General features: G+C 42.2%; 1 protein-coding gene across 11 annotated transcripts in view; it reads left to right on the top strand.

Moving 5' to 3' along the window:
• Positions 1-21,231, top strand: part of DENND1A (DENN domain containing 1A) — a 527,524-nt gene that overhangs the window by 310,728 nt on the left and 195,565 nt on the right. For all 11 annotated transcript variants that reach the window (XM_070452577.1, XM_070452573.1, XM_020872163.2 and 8 more), the window contains one exon: positions 10,211-10,256. In XM_070452577.1, coding sequence (XP_070308678.1) covers positions 10,211-10,256 — 46 coding nt within the window. The remainder of the gene's footprint in view (positions 1-10,210; positions 10,257-21,231) is intronic.

The raw sequence follows: 21,231 nt of genomic DNA, 5'->3' as shown, positions 1-21,231 counted from the left end.
TCAGATATGCAGATGATATCACACTTATGGCAGAAAGTGAAGAAGAACTAAAAAGCCTCTTGATGAAAGTGAAAGAGGAGAGTGAAAAAGTTGGCTTAAAGCTCAACATTCAGAAAACTAAGATCATGGCATCTGGTCCCATCACTTCATGGGAAATAGATGTGGAAGCCGTATCAGACTTTATTTTTTTGGGCTCCAAAGTCACTGCAGATGGTGATTGCAGCCATGAAATTAAGACGTTTACTCCTTGGAAGAAAAGTTATGACCAACCTAGATAGCATATTAAAAAGCAGAGACGTTACTTTGCCAACAAAGGTCCGTCTAGTCAAGGCTATGGTTTTTCCAATGGTCATGTATGGATGTGAGAGTCGAACTATAAAGAAAGCCGAGTGCCGAAGAATTAATGCTTTTGAACTGTGATGTTGGAGAAGACTCTTGAGAGTCCCTTGGACTGCAAGGAGAGCCAACCAGTCCATCCTAAAGGAGATCAGTCCTGAATATTCTTTGGAAGGACTGATGCTATAGCTGAAACTCCAATACTTTGGCCACCTGATTCGAAGAACTGACTCATTTGAAAAGACCCTGATGTTGGGAAAGACTGAAGGTGGGAGGAGAAGGGGACGACAGAGGATGAGATGGTTGGATGGCATCACCGATGCGATGGACATGAGTTTGAGTAGACTCTGGGAATTGGTGATGGACAGGGAAGACTGGTGTGCTGCAGTCCATGGGGTCGCAAACAGTTGGACATGACTGAGCAACTGAACTGACTGAAAATGGCCTTCTCTTTGGGACACACTCATGATTGCAGCCCACTGCCCCATGGCTCTCCACCTCCTTCGCTGCTGCATCTGCATCTAAGTATCTGGACCCACCCTGCTAGTCCCACTTCCCAGTCCTCTTTCTGCTGCCTGATGTGGTGAGGGGCAACAGCCTGCTTCCTTTGCCCCCATTTCTGCCTGATCTGCATGGGACACAGCTGGCTCTGGCCTGTGCTTATCTTGGCCTGGTTTTCCATTTCTTATGACACATCTGATAGGTAATTCTTCACCCCTCTCTGACCTGGAGACTATCTTGAATCCAACACTTAGAAAGCTCTGAAACTTCTAAGATAGTGCAGTGACCTCTACAGCAAAGACATTCTACGTCTGTTTGTGGTCAGCAGTAGAGCAGGAGCCACAGGCCATGTAACGTCGTCTTTAGAGAAGCTTCAGTTCTGGAGGAGGTTCCCTCATGGGGGGGACTTGGGGGTGTGTTCCTGTGTCTTTCACAAGGAGAAGACACAAAGCAGCAGTTCCGTGCTCAGCTCAGAGTAACCTCACAACAAATGTGGGTTTGTCTTCCATGTGAATATTTGAAAGACTGAGAGGCTATGCTGAGAAGGTAATTGGGCGCTATGCATCTTGACATGTGACTTACCTTAGTCCTAGAAAAACAAAGAGAGAGTTTCTTTCCCTCATTACCTCTTTCATTTTCAACTTTTACACTATTTTGGGGGGTTAATTTCTCTTGGTTTATTTATCGAAAACCTCTTTTTCTCTTCTCATTTCTTCTGTGCATCATTCGTTCCTGCATTTCTATGAGGGTTTCACGGGTCCCTGGTGCCTCAAACCGGAGACTTCTTTTGTGACCTGGCTCTGGCTCTTATGGTTCTCATTGAACTCTCTGGAGGCAATAGAGAGCCCCGTCTCCTGACCTTTCCTCTGTGATTAACTTCTCCTGCCGGAGTAGTCTTAGCCATGGAGCCCTTCCTGATTTCCCTAGTCTGTCTCCTTCCGGTAGACTGAGGAGGCATAAAAGGGCAAACTACTCTACGCTTTGAAGTTGACCTTTCTGGGTTTCCATCCAGTCGTTATCTTTGTAACTCTTGTGTTTGTTTCAGTTGGGTTTGGTGGCTTGCAGCTCTTTCACAAGCCCCAAGCTTACCCCAGGAAGCCACAGGGCCACTCTCAGGAGGACATTGTCCTCCCTCCCCCCCCGTCACGGTCAGCTTAGATACACAGGCGTCTCACATTAGCAGACCATCCCCAGCACCCAGCACTGTGCACCCAGCTCCCCCACTGCCGTGAGCCCCATGCTCTGGCCACTGAAACTGCGGATGGCAGCTCGGCAATCTGCACTGCCTCCTAATCTAAGACTGCTCCTATCCTCACATGGACCTTCATCCTGTGCTACTGCTCATAAATCAGGGAGGGCCTGTTGGAAGCCGGGCAAGGAGTTAAATACTTTTTTCCCTAAGAAAATCTCGATTAACTAATGGCATTTTGCACCCCTTCCACCTTTCAAGTCATATTTTCTGCCTCTCACCAGCTGTGACCTTTGTCAAGTCACTTAACCTCTTGGAGCCACAGGCTTCTCTGTGAATTATGGCGATCAGACTTTCAAGATTGCTGTGGGGATGAGATGAGGTCATCTTAGGTCTACCCCTGAGGCACCTTGTAACTCTCCTTAGAGCAGCCTACACACCTACAAGAATATGCTTATTTGCTGTCTGCTGTTGACTGTAAGCTCTAAATAGGTAGGGTTCAGAACTCTTTTTTTCTCTTCTCTATCCCCTGTCCAGTGTGGTGCCTGACACATAGTAATATTGACTGACCAGGATATGGAAAACACTGAACACTTAGTAAATGCACCATAAGATGTTAGTTTTCTCTCTTACCCCTCCTCAGTTGCCTTTTTAAAGTTGAAGCTCCGTAGGTGACTAGTTTATTTTTCTCTATGGACACTGCAAATCATGTGACAATCCTGTTTCCCTCTTTGGGTTGGCAGTTGGAGGACTCAGCCAAATTTGTGGCCATCCCAGCAGATATGCAAAACCTTACAGCCCACAGTGAAGTACTCACCTCACCCCAGCTAATGTTTTTTTCCCTTTGCCTCTATTTTTTTTCCTATTTTGCTGCTGTACTAAATGTATTCCTATAATTTAATTACCTGAAATTCTGTTTAGAACAAGAAAGCATATCAGTTCATTTAAGCTATTTGGCAAATGTATTTTTATCCTGGCTACAAAGTGTCCACTTGCTATTTTATTTTTCAGCTATAACTGTCAAAAATGCCCATTTTTTTCTTAAGTGTAACATAATGGTATAAAAAAAAAGTAAATCATAAGAAACTTTAAAGTAGGAGGATTTGGGCTGGAATCACCATTAACTGTGACCATGGGCAAGTTTCTGAGGATCCCTTTTTTTTTCCCCTTTTTTAATCTATAAAATGGATGATATAAATTGGATTATTTGAGGATTAAATGAGATAAGGGCCCCCCGCCCAGCCCTTGGTATTTGGTGAGCACCCAGCACATCCCTGCCTCTTTATTCCTCCCGCTCTTCTCATGGCCCCTCCTTTAGACTCTGGGGATGGGAAACAGTTTGGTTCTCCATGACTGACAGTCTGGAATAACCGTATGAATTAGCACGTGCTTTATGCCAAATAGGCGACCCAGACAAAATCCTCTGAATAGGGAGGTGTTAGCAACCTTAGGGTGATCTGAGAAGGGACGTTTGGCAGACCACAGGGTTCAGTAGGACTTGGAGGACACAGGGCGGGGCCCACAGAGACACTTGTGGCTCAGCCCAGAGGCAGGTTAGGGTTCCTGTGGTGAGGGGGCTGGCCAGGATCTTGAACAGAATGTGGAGGGGCCCAAGACTTTGCACAGCTGCTGGCAGGCCCCCAGGGAACAGGTTAGGAAAAAACCTCCAAACCTCCTTCTGCTCTTCTTCCACAGCCAGGCACATGCTGAGCTCCTAGGGTAACAGTGAGCTTGCTCTGACTCAGTATGACAGGTTTGGATTCTAGTCTCAGGGCCGCCATTTACTAGCTGTGTGACCTCACTGAATTGTTTAGCTTCCTCAGCCTTTGTTTCTTCATCTGTATGGTTGGTGGCGATGACAGTACTTACCCTGTACCGTGGTCCTGAGGATCCAATGAGAAAATGCCTGTCATGCCCTTAGCCTAGTGCTGACTGAGGCAAGGGCACCACAAACACCAGGTGCTCTTCTTGGCTCCCTGTGCAGCTCTGGCCATTGCATTAGCCTGTGGCCCATCTCTCTGGTCACTCTTAGGAAAACTAGAATTCTCTGTGTTCTCCAGTAAGGTGTGTTATATGGTTTTTGTTCACTTTCCTTTCCCCATCCTGTTGTCCTTTAACCTCTCCAACAATGCTGGGCCTCGTTATTTCAGAGCGGAATTTTAAACTGTAAGACAAACTGTGTTTACACTTTGGTTTCTTTTCAGGTGGGAGGGAGGAAGGAAGGAAGGAAGAAAAGCTCAAATGTATAAGACCAGAGTCTTCCTTTCTTTAAAGACAGTGAACTGAGGAAAGACTGGTGGGATCCCTTTGCAGATTTGGGTATATGGCTGAAAGGTGGTATGCCTCTCAGAGGCAAGGTGGGGGCTGTGACATGTACACTGTAGAGCTCACTATGCATTAATATGCGAAAAGAAAGAGTGGATCTTCCAAACCCCTGGGAGCTCTTAGCTATATCCTTACTGAGGTCAAAGAGGTGTTGTTCATGTGGGGGTGGAGGCCCTCCCACCTCCCTCCACATCTCATCTCTCCTCCCCTCCCTCTTTGTCTCAGGAAGCTGCGTTTTATGTATTTGGGCAGCCGGTGTTCCTTTATTTCACCTGACTCTTTCCCAATTAGTAGCCACTCTCCTCAGGGGAACATAATTAAGAGGGCCCTGGTTATCTGGGGGAAAGGAATTAGCAAATAGAGAAAGTGCAGTAATGATGAACGGGGACTACAGGATCATTAATAAATCTGCAGTATCCATGTCCACGCCTGTCCATTGCTGGGAAGGAGCTCATGCTGCAGGATCTCCCTCTAAGCACAGGGCTCTGCATCGCAGGCCTGGAGTCAGTGAGAGCATTGGGTGAACAGGCCCCTCTGTTTCCAGCACTCCTCTTCTTTTGGCTTTAGTACTGAGTGTGTGCTGTGAGACAGTTTAGGCTTTCGGTCCAACAGCCCTGACTTTGAATTTCAGCTTCACTGCTTACTAGCTCTGTGACCCTGGGGGCAAGTTACTTCACCTTTCTGAACCTGTTTCTCCATCTGAAAATGTGGATGGTAGTGATACCTTGCAGAGTTGCCTTGAGAATTGTGTAGAAGTGATGCATAAAAGCAGCTGATTTATAGTAACTCAATTGATATTAGTTCCTTTTCCCATTAAGAGGATTCAAAGTAAACACCTTTCAGGTCATTACGTTGTCCCTGCCTTTGACACTAGTAATATAACTCCTCTGCTTTGCAGGGGAGAAGGAAGAAAGAATAGCTTTTACTCTTCCAAGGTGACACTGATGAAGTCAAGCAATACCATAATTCCCAGAGAACAAAGGCCTAAGGCAGATACACCCTGTCCCAAAACTCAGAGGTGTACAGTGGCATCCCCCAGTTGCTGTCATCCATCAGACAGTTGTGATACAGTTGTGATAGCCCGTCTATGCCTGAGCTTGGTCATAGCTGTTAATATTGTTGTTATTGTTGACACATTAAGTCATGTCCGACTCTGCGACCCTATAGACTATAGCCTACCAGGTCCTCTGTCCATGGGTTTCCCAGGCAAGAACAATGGGATGGGTTACCATTTCCTTCTCCAGGGGATCCCCCCTACCCAGGGATCAAACCTGCATCTCCTGCATTGATAAGCAGTTTCTTTACCACTGAGCCACCAGGGAAACCCAGCTGTTAATATTATCACCCCTTTAATTATGTGCATTGTTGGTTCTGCATGTGTGCTGTCAAATTTCCATTTAAAATGTCTTCCAAATCTCAGTCAGATTCAACATGGAAATGTAAAATCAGTATGAATACTGAAAGGCACCAGAGCATAGAAGCATAGTGTTCATTTGCTGCTGGTGAAACAGCTATTTACATTGATATTTTCTTGGTAATCAACAAGCAAGTTCTTTCTGGTAGCTAACAAAAGAAGATAGATAGCATCTAGAAAATGTATTATGTTTTGTTTCTGAGATACCCTTGAAGAAAACATGGGCATTGATGACTCTGAATCAGAAGATGATCCAGATGAGTCAGGTTCTGAATATGAAATTTTTTAGAACTAGCTTAACCAAATTTTTTGCTCTATTTTCTTTTTAAGAAATAGTAATGAGTGATTTTAAAAATTTGTCACTGTATGTGATAAGCAAGTAATGAATCATAGATTACTTGGTGGTTTTTGCATTTTTGGTTGTACATAAAATCAAGGTTAAAGGTTGCCCTCCAAAAAAAGTGACTGAACTTAGTAAGTAGACAAGGGACAAGAGCTCGTGTTGGAATCAGAAACTCATGTGTAGAGGTGATACATGTCAAGCACCTCATGCTCATCACAGAGTCTCAACTGTCCTCACCAGCATTTTGTCAGGTACCCTTCAGAACCAGGGTAGGAACAGGAAACCTTGGGCTCTAAAAGAATGAGTCCAGTGATATCAGCCATGCCCACTCGGGCTGTGACGAGAAACCACTTGGACATGATAACTTATTAAATCTACCATGTGGTATTCCTGGGCTAGGTGTTTCATGGGTTCTCTCTAATCATTGCAACAATCCTGAAAGATTTCCACTGGGGTTGGTACTGCCCTTTTAAAGACACTTTGCCAAAATATAACAAAAGATGTTAAAAATAGTTCTGCCCTTTGACTTGGTAATTCCATGTTTGAAAATTCATGCACATGAGATTGTTCATTTTCATTATGATGTTATTTGTAATGAAAAGATGGAAGTGACTTAATGTCTAACTCTAGCAATAGAGTTCAGTAAATTAAGGGACATCCATATTTGGTGGAATATTATATAGTCTTTAAAACAATCACAAAGGTTATGGTATAATATGAGAAATGTTAATGCAGCCAATGAGAAAGTAATAAAATATATGCACTCTACAATTTCAAAGATACTTTAAAATGTTAGTGTTAATATTGGAGGAGAATAACGCAAAAATAAAAGTAGTTGTAATAACTTGATCATGGGTGAGTGTTTCCATTCTCTTTACAACAACAAGAAAAAACAAAAAACAAAAGAGAAGAAGTCAGTAATGGCCATAACTATTGAGGTATTATTGAGAATAAAAGTTGTTTTCAGAATGTAGGTAGAATTACCCAGTTACATACTTATTACTTTAAGATCTTAAGGAGTCTCTGGTTTTCTTTTTTTTCCCCTCTCTCCCTCTCCCCACTTGAAATTTGTAACCAGTATATTTGCAGAGCAAAAGTACAGTAGATTCAGGGATGCATTTGAGGCTATGTAAGCAAATGATGACAATGTAAAAGGTTATTTGCCCAAATTTGCATTCATACAAAACATGGCGTGCTGTGATTTCAGAATAAATGTGTTTTAAAATATTTTCTAAATACAGAGCTACTTCAGCCCTAAGTTGACTAAGAAACTACATTTCTATGATAAGCCATAATTACTCTTTGGAAAATTATTGGGCTTAAAAAAATACCTACCTCATGGTACCTGAAGAGTGAGTCTCACTTTGGCCCTTTCTACTTCTGTCTTCACTTCTAAGACACCTTTTTCCTCTCTTTCATTGGTTTTTATTGCAAGACAAAGAGATATGGCATTAACACCTATTTAAAATTATAGAAAAAGAAATTTTTTTTCAGGTAAGAACCTATAGTCAAATTATATAAATTTCTGTGGATATTTATTTTTACCTTTCTCTGAGTTGTTTGAGTGTCTTTTTCTATATATTAGCTCATTTGTTTGCAATTTCAGTTCTGAAATTCTAATTAAAACTCAGGGTCATTTGTCACTTGCATGACAGTGTTGGTGGGAGCTGGGGAAGTTTATGAGATTTGGTTAAATATTATGGATTTGAGTTTTTCTCCCTTCTATGTGTTTGGCTGCGCTTCTGGACACATTAATAAGTGGCCATTTTTTCTGGAATTCTGTACTCTTCCTGCTTCCTTTCATTACATTAGGCAAGGTTCCACTAGATGAGACATTTGCAGTCTTAAGACTTCCTGCCAGGGTTCAGACTTTGTATTTTTGACATTGAAGCTGTCGTGTTCCTGAAGCTACTTAATTAGAAACACATTCATTTCAGTGTACACTAGAGAAAGCTTGGACAGCAGAGCCAGGCACACTGGGAAGTTTGAGCATTTGTGTAGCTGGCAGCTAAACTAATGGTTTACAGTTTAAGGGAAAAAAATATCATAGGGCATTTCCTTGCCCCTAGAAGCAAAGGGAAGCTGAATGTGCACAGCAGATACCTTTTTTTTTTAAAGGAGAGAAGAAGAAGAAAAAAGGAAAGAAAAGACAACTCCACTTTCACTGCAGTTGCGTGTCCAATTCTTTCTTTGGCTATTATCAAATACAAAAGTCTTCTAAAAGAATAGTTCCCAAACTGTGCTGCTAATATTCAAGTCTGTTTTACAGGCTCCCAAGATATATTACTGCTGAGATCTGTAGTAAGGAGAACATTTTATATTCTGAAGAAGGATTTTTGCTTGAAGAATTTTATTTGTTGAATGGTAATGAGGGAATTGTGCTCTTTCTTATTTTTAAATGTTTGAGCAATTTTAAAATGCACATCTGATGTTTTAAAAACCTTGGTTGCCTATCCGTCGCTTTCAGGATAAAGCCTAAACTCTTTAGCATTCGGAAAGAAAACCTCCCCTTTTTTCATTTCTTACCATTCACTCCTTGTTTCCCTACCCTGTTACCAAGAAAGCCACCTTCCTAGGTCCACTTCCATGCCACCAGCTGCCCTGCAGGAAAGATACCTGGTCACCTCAGACTGACAGGTATCTTTCCACTGGTCTCATAAAATATCCTTTGTACCTTTCCCAGGAGGTATCACATGTTGGAGAGACAGATGGAAAAGTTGTCAATCTCTCCCTTCATGTCTGCTCCCTCCACTACTCCCAGGAAAAACACTGTGTGGGAGGTGGGACTGGGAATTGTCAGTCCAGTATTACAGAGTCAAAGTGCCATAGAGGAAGAAGCTTTGGAGTCAAGCCCTAGGGTTGCCACTTGTTCTCTGGCATAGTTGTTGCTCAGTCGTGTCTGACTCTTTGTGACCCCATGAACTGCACCACGCCAAGCTTCTCTGTCCTTCAGTATCTCCCTGAGTTTGTTCAAACTCATGTCCATTCAGTCAGTGACACCATCCAGCTGTCTCATCCTCTGTCACCCCCTTCTCCTCCTGCCTTCAGTCTTTCCCAGCATACGGGTATTTGCATCAGGTGGCCAAAGAATTGGAGCTTCAGCTTTAGCACCATTCCTTCCAATCAATATTCAGGTTTGATTTCCTTTTGTATTGACTGATTTGATCTCCTTGCTGTCCAGCACCACAAGTTCAAAAGCACCAAGTGATTTAAGCACTCTGGGCCTACTCCCTCCTCTGTGAAGTGGGCATAACACCTACCTTGTGAGGTTGTGTGAATTAAGAAAGTTGAATTTGAAGTTCCTTGTATAATGTTTATCCCATTTATCATTGCTAAGTAGCAACATAAAGATAATGTGTATGTATGTGCACCTGAAACCAAGGGAAATAAATCCATGATGCCCAGGTTTTAAAGCCCTTGGAGCTGGGTTCTCACCTCCTGCTCAGTCACAAACTAAGGGAACCCATTGCTCTGGGAATGAAGCACTTTGAAAAGGTTTTTTGAATTATAGTATCATCGAATGGCATGTGTACAGTTGGGTTGGAGATGCTTATTGGCTGTGATATACTCTGTCCAGTTAGAATAGACAGATCACATCTTTTGATGGCAGAAGGAAATAGCAAATTTAAAAAAAAATCATTCCTTTTTGAAGCACATTATGCCCTCCATCTGACATTGTTAATTGCTTTTTCTGTTGTAATCATGGCAACAATGGTTCCCATTTGTACCAGGGACCATACTAGGTCACTCAATGTATATTTTCTCATTCTGATAGCAAGCTGGCAGTTAGATTCCAAAATGCCATTTTAAAGATAAGGCAACTGAGGCTATGCAATCACATGGCTGCTATTTAGGGACTAATGCCCAGGTCAGTGCTCTTCCCGCCACTCATACTGCTTCTAAGGCTGCCTGCATTTTGAAATTCTTCCTAAGTTTCTAGGCTTGGGAACAAAATGTCATATTAGGATTTTTGTTGTGAAAGGAAATGTAACTGTGCATACGTTTATTAAAACAGTTTTTCTCCAAATAGTGAACCATCTGTAATTTTCTGTCAGAAGCAACAGACATTAAAGCAGCTGTGTGTCTCTGTTTCTCTTCACAGCGCTCCCATGCCCTACCTCATAGGAATCCATTTGAGTTTAATGGAGGTAAGTTGACTTCTCTCCTCCCCCGATCTCCCTACTTGCGGTTTTGTTTGCCTCATGGCAGTGGAAAAGATGCAGTCTCTGGACTCACGGCGCTACCCATGGGAGTGTGTCAGAGCAACCCCTCATGCACAGAGCTGGGCGTTCAGCTTAGACCCTTTCCACTGGGCTCTTGTTTCCAGTGTTTTTCCACTTTGTTTGGAGATTGTCAATTTTCATGGGTGAGGGAGTGAAGTTCAAAGAGGCAGGAGGAAAGGGTTCTTCAAGGGTTTGAATGAGGGAAGGAAAATGATTCACTTTTCAAAATGATGTTTATTATAAATCACTGCAACTATATTACATTTTTCTCTGTAGAAAATGTGGTATAGAAAATATATAGAAGTATAAAGAGGAAAATTAAAATTATCCGCAGTATCATTATACCAGATTCATCTGTTAGCATTTTATTATTCTTCATCCTTGTCTTTATTCTGTGAATATATATTTTGTATAAATGTACTTAGCTGATATGATATAGAATTTTATGTCTTTATTTCATTTAACATTATGGCTTGGGGATTTCTGCATTTTCGTCTACTGTCAGTAATAATTTTTAATTTGCTACCTGTCCTTCCAACTGTTCGAATATGCCACAGCTTAGCCATTTTCCCGTTACTGTTGGACACTTATGCTGTTTATAATTTTTCACTATTATAAATAGCATTTCAGTGAACATCTTTATGCATAAGGCTTAATCTGCATCTTGACTTACTTCCTTAGCATAGAACCCCTAAAGTAGAAATGCTTGGTCAAAGCTATGAATCTAAGGACAGATTGCTTTCTGCATGGCTGTACCAAGTAGATAGCGATTCTTTTAAAGGACTTTTCTGTGCTTTTGTCAGTGTTGCTGGTTTGTAGACACGAACCCTAAGCTTTTCCCTCCTTGGGAGAGAGCTGAATTTGCACTGGAGCAAAATAGGACAGGAGGCAGGGGACTTGCCTGTTTTGCACAGGAGATAAGCTCTCAGAGGGAAAAGCTAAAGCCATGTCCGTCTGTGATGATGCTTTGCATGTCTTAAAGGAAGTGCTACTTCTCTTCTTCTGTTCCCTTCATTTCACGTCGACGAGGACCACCTGCTTCTTCACTGTTGCACACTGTGCTATTGTGCTTACGAAAATGAAACAAGTTGGTTATCGAAAAACCTGTTTGTTTGACATTGAGAATCTTGATCAAAATAGACCACAGAAATCTGCTCAAATTTCTAATTTGACAGGACGGCCATGTGGCTCCTACATTCTGTTAACAGTTCCTCCTTGTCATCACCCAGCCCTGAACACATACAGTACACAGTTTATGGACTATCTTGGATGGTGTATTTAGATCAGATTGAAGAGATTTCTTCTGTGTTTTACCTTTGTTTGTCTAGTTTGGGGGTGTATTCAAAGCCCCTGTGTGAGAAATTGAAAGTGAATACTTGCTAATAGACCTTTCGTGCCAATTGTTGTACAGTTGGAAACACTAATCTAAAGACCATTTGGTCTATCAGCATCCACAGCTCTTTCCTGCCTCTTCTGCCTTCCGGACTGTTCCAGCACGGATTTTTTTCTGACTGCTTTTCACGGTCCTTTACCTTGAGCATTGTCCAGGTTTCCAGTCTTGGTTTGCTTTTCTTCTCTATATACCCTCTGGCCATCTTTTTAAAGGCTTTTTGCTTTTGCTACCAAGGTGATGTCAGTGACTCCCAGCTGTGATTCTAACACTCACATGCCTCTCTCTGAACTTACAGCCCAGAGTTGCAAGTCCCAATTGAAGGTCACCGAGATGTACTGTCGATGTCTCAAATTCAGTTTTCCCCAAACCCCTTATTATCTGCACATACACACCCATCGAGTTACTCCACTCCCCTTCTACTGTTCCTGGTCCCTGTGAACGGCACCACTGGCTGAAAAGTCACAAGGGGACACACTGAGCCTGGCTGAGTGTCCGCTTCCGTGTTCTTTCTACACAGTCACAAAGTCTCTGACGTGTCGCTCCCTCTGTTCCTTTCTCACTGCCTTTATAGACGTTTTACCTTGCTTTTTTAGATTTTTGCAAAGCCTTGTTTTTCATTCAGAAATCTAAATCAAGGCCTCTCTGTTCCAAACATTTTGCTAGGTCACAGAGGTATGAAGATGAGTATGAAATCCAATCCCTGGTTCAAACATTTAGGGGTTGCCCTCTGCCTAGTCACTCTGAGCTCAGTAGCCTGCCTTCCAGCCTCCTCTGCCCCACCCCTGAGTTCTGGTCAGTCTCCCTGCTGCTGTCAAGCCTTCTGTCCGCTTGCTGTCTCCTGTTACCCAGGGCTCTAACTGGTCCCTAACACGCCTACATCCGTGTGCCCCTGCACTGCTAAGCTTCCTCTTCCCCACCTGTTTGAGGAAGTCCTCCCATTTGACTGTTGTCTTTGCTTACTGTACCTCTTGCCCAGGATGACAGCTGTTGGCTTCCCTGTCCTCTCCACCGTCCCTAGGAGCAGGGGCTCTTTGGGAAAAAGGACTATGCTTTGTTCACTGTGGTGTCCTCAGTACCCAGCAGGATGCCCAACAGATGCTTTCTGAAAAGAAGGATGGAGTAAGTGCATGGAAACCTGGAATTCAGAATACACTTAGAGCTCTCCAAAAGGCATTGCTGTTTTCAGGGAACCCAGCACCATAATTTGACTTAAAGATGGAGGGAGTCGATTTTTTTTTTAACCTTTTATATGATTGTAGTAATTGAAAACAAGGGGATTTTTTTGTAATAAAACATGCAGTGCACAATATGCATAATTTTGGAGCTAAAACTTGAGACAGAGTTTTGCACTTAGGTGAATGGTTCCAAGTTCACTCTCCTCAGCTTTTGAAGGGTTTTAAATGAGAAGGTTTGGGAAGCACTGGCCAAGATAAATCTTAGCCCTGTTGATTTAAATTAGGGAGGAGTTTGCCATGCTGTACTGATATGTGGTCAGAACTGAAAGAAAAACCAAAATAGTAGTTGCCCCACTCTTGAAGCCAGCTGAGACACCCTCCAGACAATAACAGCATTGCCTGCATGTGAGGCAGCTGTGAACGCCCAAGTCAAGAGATGTAGTCTCCTGATCTGCCCTGGATTTCAGTTCGGACTCAGAGTGCTTTAGCCATGCTTTGTGATTGCCCTGATCTGGCTCTATTATACCTTCAAATGAGAGAGATACTTCCCTGAGACTTCTTCCAAGAGCTGTGGGCTATAATGCCTGGGGTGGAGCATGTACCTGGGCCCAAAGGAAAGCTCTTTCAGGAAGGAGCTAGGCAGGGCCCATCTCCTCTCACACACTAGTTTTCTTACTGGCAATTCAGCAAAAGGCTTATTTTTTACTGTCTTGTTATTTTTTCTTGAAAGCTATAGGCACCTTATTATGCCTTTGCATATGTGCCAGAATTTTTTAAACTTCAAATGAATGTGGCAGATGTTCATAAAAGTTTAGAAAAAGCTACCATAGGAAGACTTTTTAACCATTTTTATGACACTCAAATTTGTTGCACAAAAAGAAATTTAAATTATAACCTAGTGTTCTCATTTGAAAAAAGGTTATTTGGGGAGAAGATATAATTCCAGCCTTCACACTCTTACAGGGTACCCTGTTTGCTAACTGGTAACATAGTCACCTAGAAGAGTCTGCCTTCCTTCTAAAGTGACAAGTTTCTAGCTGATCCTCATTCTTATCCCTCCACTGCCTTTTTATATCCTTTCTCTCATTTAAGCAAACACTAATTTGAGGCTGGTGGTAAGTTAGCAGGATAGCCAAGGGTATTGGCATAGACCTAGTTTCTTCTTGGAGAGAATGATCCTGTTAGCTGGCTAGGAAATACCAAAACGCAGCCAGATTGCACAGTAACTATTTCCCTTCATTCCGTCGACCTCAGTTGAGTTCAGGAGATGCTCTGCAGCTCCTTCTCTGTGCCAGGTCTGGTAGCGGGGTGCCAGATCAGGTCTGATAGGTGTGTTCCTTCTCCTTTTTTGATAAATGAAGATCTTCCTTCCCAAGCCTCACCCAGAGTGCTCTGTATACAGGCCTCAGAGCATGAGGAATGCATGTAGAAGGTGTTTTTGTTTTTTGTTTTTTAATTCCTGGTGGTGGAATGGTCAAGAAGCAGGAAAGAAAGGTGATAGCAGTAACGCAGTGCAGACAGAGGCTCAGGTTAGCCTGAGGGTGTAGCTCCCCTTTCCACAGAGGCAGAAAAGTGTGGCAGTGGAAATGGGCTGTGGGTTCTGGCTTTCCTGTTCCCTCCTTGTTTGATCTTGGGCAAGGCGATGGACCTCTGCACCTGTTTTCTCGCCTGTAAAATAGGGGCAGTGGCATGAGTTCAATGAAGGTCAGTAACCATTGCTATTTTTATTTCCTTAGTGGCCTTAAAGCCATTTATGTTGAGTTGATGGCTTTGAAATTGTGTTTTAGGGACTCTTGGGTTCCAGGAACTATCATCTTCATTCCCTAGGGAAAGAATTTCAGTAGAATCGGCTTGTACCTGCCCTATTTTCTCCTGGTCAACAGTGCTGGAGACACTGTGCTGGGGATGGGAGTGGTACTTCATAAGAACTTGATAACTGGTCTTCCAATTCCCTGCTTGACCATTCCCCTCAGTAGTAATTTCAGTGTTAAGAGTGTGGCAAAAATTAAAGAAACGAGTTCCATGTATGTCCAGCGTATCCCAGTGTATGGCCTGTGGTCAGTACACAGTACGCATCCCCTTCTGTAGAAATGTTTTGAGAGCCTTCTGTGTACTAGGCGTTGTATTGCACTAGGGGTTCTGTAAAATGGTGAATGTGACACAGCCTGCGCCTTCAGAGTTTTGTCTGGAACAGATGCAGACAAGGAGAAAGTAATTGGAGGGAGTCTGAGAAGCTGTAGGCTCTGCTAGAGAAGACAGCAAACTGAGCCTTGAGGGCTCTGCTTCTCAGAGGAAAGGAATGCCTGAATGAAAACTGAGCAGGTAAATTTGACTTCCACCAAGGGGACAGGGAGCATCATCTACAAAGATTTACAGTGTAGACCATGGCTTTCCCAGGAGGTCTGAACAGTTCGTTGTCTGGCAGGAGCATGGAGCTGAAGGGGGAAAGGATTGCTGAGGGAGGCAGGCCATCCAGGGCCTTGTAAGCCGTGTTAAAGAGTCTCAACTTTATAGGGCAGTGGGGAGCCATTGAAGGGTGTAAATAGGGGAGGGACATGGTCAGGCCGCCTCCTCCTGGGCTGTTAGAAACACGGTCCTTCCATATAAAATGTTTGGAAATGGCTTAACCAAGTTAATAAAGTAGAGTGATATTTGTAAAGATCAAGGTAATTCTTAAGTATATTACACACCACAACTATATGTATAAAATTCGGATGTTATTGTCCCAAACCCAAGCTTCTGAACCATGACAGAGATGTTTGTAGTGAAGACTTTCTGTGAGGTTTTAAGCACAATTTTTACTAGGTTTTTGTTTCTTCTCTGTTTCCAACTACTTTCTATGAATTAGATAATCTTTCTACAGCTCAGTTTGAGAGGATAAATTTAGGATATATACTAAGTACTAGTTCCAGGTAGTAGGAACAGGGGGAGTGACACCCAGGTACCAAGTTCATAAGGCCTCTACCTACCTCTCCCACCAATGCACTTTCAAGACACATGTGATGTGGGCAGAAGGAGACAGGCCCAGCCCACAGCTTACCTCTCTTCCTCACCGTCTTTTATGTAGGAAGGCTTAGCTGGAGCACATGGAAGCCTGATTTTGCAAATGCACTAAGTGCTTGGGACAGCATCCCAGTCCATATTGAAATGCCTCTTCTTGATCGCTGGGACCCAGATCTGGTATTTGTTGGCATAGTGGTTTAACCGTGGAGCTTTCACACAAAATAGCAGGATTTACTTATTTACAGATAAGGAAAAATAACTTTTATCCCCCTTTACCTCTCAAAGAACTTGAATTGCTGTCAACTGAATTGGCACCATTTTAACTAGTTTTTTTCTTTTCATTTTTCTTTGCATAGGAAGTCTTTAATCCTTTGTTCATTTTTTAATGTTTATTTTTTAAAAGTCTCATGGTGAGTGTTAGAATGTTTCTTGTTTACCATTGTACCGTTTTGCTTTGTCATAGGACTCCATGGGTAGACAGTAGTCAGATACAGTTTTCCCTTGTTAATATTGTGATTCATGCAAAAACTCTGAGCCATAACTATATGCAGGTATAGGTGGTGATTGTGCATCCGTCCTCACAAGAATTGAGAAGTTTAACTGCATATGAGATCTGTTTGTTAGCTATGAGTAATCATAGCCCTGCTTTATAAAAAGGTGATATTTGCCTGAAAAATTCCACCTGGTAATTCCAGTCATAGGCTCACGGGAAGAGCTTTAGCAAGAAAGGGAGAGGCCCTCTCATTGGGAAGGAGCTACCATCTTTTGATCTTTTGTGTCTTTCTCAACACCACACACAGTGCTGGGTGCTCCACCTGTTCTCACTTCTGCACATCCTAAGACTCTCTCTGCCAAGGAGGAGGTATCTGTATTTGCAAATGGGGAAGCTGAGGCTCAGAGAGAGAAAATAATTTGCATCCAGTTTCTTTGCGCTGATGGACTTGTCAATCCCCAGAGCCCCTGGGTGAGGCTGTGTAGATTACCCCTAGCCCTGCCCCAGCCCTGGGCATATAGGCTCTCACCTTTGCCTGAGCTTCTCCCTCTCAGGGATGCCTCCAGGTCACGTGCTGGAGATTACAACGAGGGGAACGAAGGGGGGTCACGTTTGCCAGCCTCGTATTTCTCCAGAGGAAAGCTCTGAGTACACTTGTGACTAGGGCTGGTTACTTAGCCTCTCCAATCTCCATTCTCTCATCAGTGAAATTAAGATCATATTATCCGTCACAGAGAGTTGTGAGAACTAACTGATATAATGGATGTGAAGAGCTTTTTTAAAAAAACTCTACCAAACATTATTCTTCATAGTGAGTACTCTAAAAATAAGAGGCAAAGTTTAGATCAATGAATCCCTAATGCTTGCTTAATTACATAAAAAGAAAAGAAATTGGCCAGTAGCTTGGTCTTGCTAGAATTTCCTTAGCATGCTGTTATCAAGCAAAATCATCACGTGAATCTCTGTCACATCCAGAGCATTCAGAGCAAAATTAGAGCCTGAAGAATGTTCTGGATTTCACTTGATGAATTTCCTCTAGAAGCTCTCTCCTCCTCATGTGGCATCTGCTTTTAAAATGAGTGTGGTTCTTAAATGTCACTTATCTTAATGTTGGAATTAGTTAATATAAAGCAACTTAAATCTCTAGTAGTAATTTATGTAATCAAAGGGAACAAGTACTTCTGGCTGATTTAAGTATCTCTTGCAGTCAGTACATTTCCAGTCTAATTTGTTGTGACTGAAATGTTCTCTTGTGAGATGAGATAGCCCTCTGTTATAGATCAGAAAAACTGAGTAATTTATTAGGGAGGATCCCAGTAGAAAATGTGAAACCATCATTGATGCTTTTGTTTTCCAACTTTCCTGTCATCCCTTAGCCAGTCAATTTAGCAATGTGGAAACTGACTTCAAAGAAAACCTAAAGTTTCTAAATTGTTACTAAAAGAACTTAACCAAATTTCTATCAGATTAAGATAAACAGCACCATGCAGGAGGCTATGGAACAGAGTAGAAAGAACTCTTGGCCTCTAGAGTTGTGGAGACCTGGATTCAAATTCTAGCTCCACTGCTACTAGGCGACTTTAAACATGCTCCTTTGTTTAAAGGAGAAATCAGGTTAATAGGAGGAAACACAGTTTGAGTTTGACCACTTTGTACAAAACTACTATTATGTTATCCTCTGAAGAGATGCCTATTGAGAATATTTAATAATAATAATATCGCACATTGAATGATGTTCTACTAATATACATGGCATGTGAGTCATGTAATTTTTAATTGTCACGCCTTTGTGAGGGGTGCTCCTATTTTGCAGATGGGGATGTAAAGATGCCTCTTTGAGCTTCAGACTCCTTGCTTGTAAAATGGGTAGATTCTCCACTTCATAGGAACTTTTTAATGAGGAGTAAATGAGAAAATTGGTACCCGACTTGTTGTAGGCGCCAAATAAATGGAAGTGATTATCAGTATTATGTGTGTAGAACTGGTAAATTTTCTTTAAAATAAGCTGAGACATCTACCTAAGATTGGCTCTGCCTTCTTTTTCAGCCTCCTTTTGTACTTTTTATTGAGTGACTTTCTAAATTGCATTAGCTTAAACACACTCTCAACTGAGCACAGCCACATGGGACTGGTGATTTCTTTTCATAAACTCCTTGCAAGTGATTAGGGGCGGGACCATCATGGGTGCTCAGAGACCAGCATATGATGATTGAAGAGCGGTACCCTTGGTCAGCCTAGTCAAATCCCACTTGGAATCAGAGCACATGTGGTTTTGTTTAACACCATGCTCAGCAGACTCACGCACAGGTTTGTGACCATCAGACATTTGTTGCTGATATGTGAGGTCAGCACGCAGGGGTGTTTGTCAACCAAACTAAGCTTCCCCTTAATGACCTAAAATAATTGATTCGGAAGGCCTTTAAATGGACCGTGGAAATGTGTAAGCGAGCTGAAATCTGGCATTTTATGCAGGAATTATTGCATATTGTTTTGTTTGTCTTTGTCTTGCTTTGGTTGGGGAAAATGTGGGTGGACCAAGGGCTTTAGGAGACAGGCAGTGATCCAGAATTTGAATCCCAGCTCCACTATTTGTCCTGCTTGGGCAAGTCACTGAGCATCTGTGCACATTTGCCATAACATCTTCATCTACAAAATGGGGTCACCTGCCTTAAAATGATGACAGAAATAATACGGCTGAAGTTCTATGCCCATTAGTAGGCCCTCACTCAAAGGTAGCTGCTATTATTAATAAAGCATTTCCAGTGGGCATCTCTGAAGAAGAGAGTTTAATAATAATTTTGTACAGAGTGGTCAAACTGTAATATAATAACTCTACCTTCTTTTCCCCCTACTAAACCAATTTCTCCATTAAACTGCTCTCTCTACTAAACTTACCTATAGAGGAAAGTATGACTAAAATTGCAACCTGTAAACCTCTCTCTATATATAATCTGATTCTTAGCTGATTTCAAAATGAATTTAAAGTTGAGCATTTAAAATATATGCCGGTTAGACTACAAAAGAAGTGGGGCTTTTTTTTTTTTTTCTGCTTATTGGATTCAGACATTCAGGACCTAAGCTCAGGCCTTTGCAGGTAATGAATGAGGCCACTGTACTATGTCTGTTTAGAAACAGAGGCATGGGCTCGGAGCTTTTCCTAAATATAGTCAACAGTGGCACTTAAGTTGGACATTATCAACATCCCACAGAATGTTTTTTGTGTCCTGCCTAAAACCCTTTCTTCCATAAACCAAAATATCTGACAAAAACTAAAACCTGCAGACTGGGCCTGCCTAGACTCCTAGACACATTCTTAACCAAATAGAATATCTGTTAAATCCTGGTGCCTAGGAGTCAATTGTTTTAAAAGATGCAGTCGTAATAAATTTATATCCTGCCACTTCAGCATTTCATTGAAAGTATTTTGTACTGACCGAATGGGTTAAATTATGAAGCTTGATAAGTACATATGCACATTACCCATCCTTAGCTTTAGAAGGAAAAAAAAAGGAAGAAAAAGATAGCTATGATTTTGGAAGTCATCCCAATTTTTAAAAATAAGAGAATTTGGACATTTTGGCATATGGGGTTTTTTAAATGAAATTTCATGGAACTGAAAACAGTCAATTTTAGGTTTCCAAAAATTGTTTTGATTTTCATTGGTATAAATTTGCTGCACATGGTTTTAGGGAAGTTCTGAGAGATGCATTTGGGACTTCGGGGTTGATTTTTTTTTTTTTTTTTTTTTTTTTTTTTTGAGATTTGTGATTTATTTTTAAAAGGTGATTTTTTTTTTTTTAACTCAAAGTATAGATTGAAGGAGACCAGAGTTCCATTTCTAGGACAGTTTTTGGTAATGACATCATTAAGCGTCTCTGAGCAACTGGACTTGGGGCTGAACTATCGGGCATCATTTCAGCACCGTTTGGACGCAGCACAGCAGATCCCTCTCCCAGCATCTCGAAGTTAGAGTCTCGAGGCCAAGTGGTTCAGGCCGTTCCATTAGCAGCAGCTGCTGGTGATAAGCACTGTGAGAGTCACCTGTGTAGGGTCAGACTTATTGCACATCAAGGTTCAGCAGTGTCGGAAGAGCGGGAAGATGCCCAGGAGGGGGCTCCAGGCCACCTGCTGTGTGAGGATCAAAGGGTTGAAAGGTCAGAGGGCACAGCTCCCTTAACCATATCTGTCTGTGCAATAGCTATTTCAGATTGTAAATCTTGGCGATTTCATTAAGTCCTCCTGGCTGCTACTGGGGCATTGAAATAATAAAATTTTATATCTGTTGCCTTTCCTGCCTCCGGCAGCCAGGCTGATACATTCTGTGCAAAATGGGGCATCTTTATGAAAACCTTTTCCGGAATGATCAGAGCAGTCTTAATGAAGCCTCAAATGAGGAAGCTGGGGTTCACAGGACCTCATCCTCTGAAAATGTTTTTTTAAAAAGAAAAAGATCACACAAACTGTTTAGCAGCCTTTGGGATTTGTGTAGTACCTCTCTTGTGATAAGCCAGTCCCAAAATGTTGCCTATTGCTAAATGCGTAATCTTACACACAGGAGAAAAGGTGAGCTTTCTCAGTGCTTCTGTTTATTAAATAGCCCCTGTTCTAATGACAACAGGGTCCTTTCTTTTGGGCAACCCCAAGCAACTCTACAGATATTACTTCCCACTCGGCAGACCTTTCGGGTGTTTTTAGAGACATGTCTCCTGGATATGATTTTCCAAATATTTTTCCTAGATCTTAAAGTTGTTGTGGACCTTTAGGGCTCCTTGGCTCTTGGGCGAGACAAATCACAGTAATGGCCGCCCCTTTACTGCCCGTATGTTTAAGACCCCC

Source organism: Odocoileus virginianus, chromosome 2 (assembly GCF_023699985.2).
Source record: "Odocoileus virginianus isolate 20LAN1187 ecotype Illinois chromosome 2, Ovbor_1.2, whole genome shotgun sequence".
Classification (NCBI taxonomy): Eukaryota; Metazoa; Chordata; class Mammalia; order Artiodactyla; family Cervidae; genus Odocoileus; species Odocoileus virginianus.
This window is presented reverse-complemented; position numbering and strand designations above follow the sequence as displayed.